At 44.8% G+C, this 1156-nt stretch overlaps 1 protein-coding gene across 1 annotated transcript; it reads left to right on the top strand.

Annotated features, from left to right (window-relative positions):
• The first annotated feature begins 237 nt into the window (after nucleotides 1–237).
• On the top strand, nucleotides 238–533 carry LOC119305810 (transcription factor RADIALIS-like). The gene has a single exon (XM_037582227.1). It carries the CDS (start codon nucleotides 270–272, stop codon nucleotides 531–533), a length of 264 nt encoding a protein of 87 aa, XP_037438124.1. The 5' UTR covers nucleotides 238–269.
• Nucleotides 534–1156: the final 623 nt, after the last annotated feature.

The following is a 1156-nucleotide window of genomic DNA, read 5'->3' as shown; positions in this document are numbered from 1 at the left end:
AGCACCAGAATCTACATTCCAAAGGAAGCACCTTCATCCAAAAAAGTTCAGAATCTAATAAGCCTCACTGATCTTTCAGTCCGCAAGCCGATGTAAATCCCGATACCATACGATCGAGCGACCAAGCGCCTATAAATAGCGGGTACCGAAGAATTACAGCGATCATCAAACCATAACCGCCGGAGCTTCTGAAGTGCAAAAACCACCAGCGCTAACTTAGCTCGGTTTCTGAGAAACATACTAGTTCCAAACTTCCGATCCAGTTGGAGATGTCTTCTGCGTCAAGGAGCTCATCCCGCGGCGGCGCCAACCCGGAGTGGAGCAAGAAGGAGAACAAGCTGTTCGAGGAGGCACTCGCCTACTACGGCGAGGGCACGCCCGACCGCTGGCTCAAGGTGTCCTGCGCCATGGGCGGGACCAAGACGGCCGACGAGGTGCGCCGCCACTACGAGATCCTCGACGGGGACATCAAGCTGATCGAGTCCGGCAGGGTCCCTTTCCCCAACTACAACACCCAGGGGGCTTGGAACTGATTCATCAATCAAGGTAACCCACCGGACCCTTGTCTCTTGTCTACAGTTTATGAGTGTGAAATATCAGCACAAATGTCAATGTAGCCCAGTTCTAAATTTGAGAAGTTGAGATATTTTAACTTACAAGGTGCATCTCTTGTTGTATTTTTTTTTTTCAGGAGCAAAGCTTCTGAGTTCTGAAGATCCTGCAAACAGGATAACCTGTTGATAATCTAGTCCTTAGCTGGGACCATGTTATTGAAGCAAAGCATAATTATGTATGTATAACGAAGATTGTGAGCACTTGGTTAGGAATAAAAGAAGAAAACATATGTGTGTGTGTATAATATTAGGTTTGTAAGCAAATCAAGTGCGCTCGGTCTTGCAGACAGTAGCGTGTATTTTCCATTGTGTACAGTATTACTCCTCGTCAATAAATTTTGAAGTAAACATCAGTGATAAAAATCCCTAGTACTTGTGTGTACAGTTTCTGAACTTGTGCTTGTCGAATATTCCTGTTTGTCTATCAATTTGTTCAAAACTCAGATGTTTACATGGCACTTTACATGTTATCATTATCGATTTTCTTCCAGTGAAGACGGAGTAGATGTGAGTATGACAATGTGCCATCTCATAAGTTGTGT

This window comes from Triticum dicoccoides, chromosome 5B, assembly GCF_002162155.2.
Source record: "Triticum dicoccoides isolate Atlit2015 ecotype Zavitan chromosome 5B, WEW_v2.0, whole genome shotgun sequence".
Taxonomy (NCBI): domain Eukaryota; kingdom Viridiplantae; phylum Streptophyta; class Magnoliopsida; order Poales; family Poaceae; genus Triticum; species Triticum dicoccoides.
Note: the sequence above shows the minus strand (reverse complement) of the source record. Positions and strands in the feature narration are given on the sequence as shown.

Coding starts and splice junctions, on each gene's coding strand:
- LOC119305810 (XM_037582227.1), top strand. CDS start 270: ATGTCTTCTGCGTCAAGGAGCTCATCCCGCGGCGGCGCCAACCCGGAG.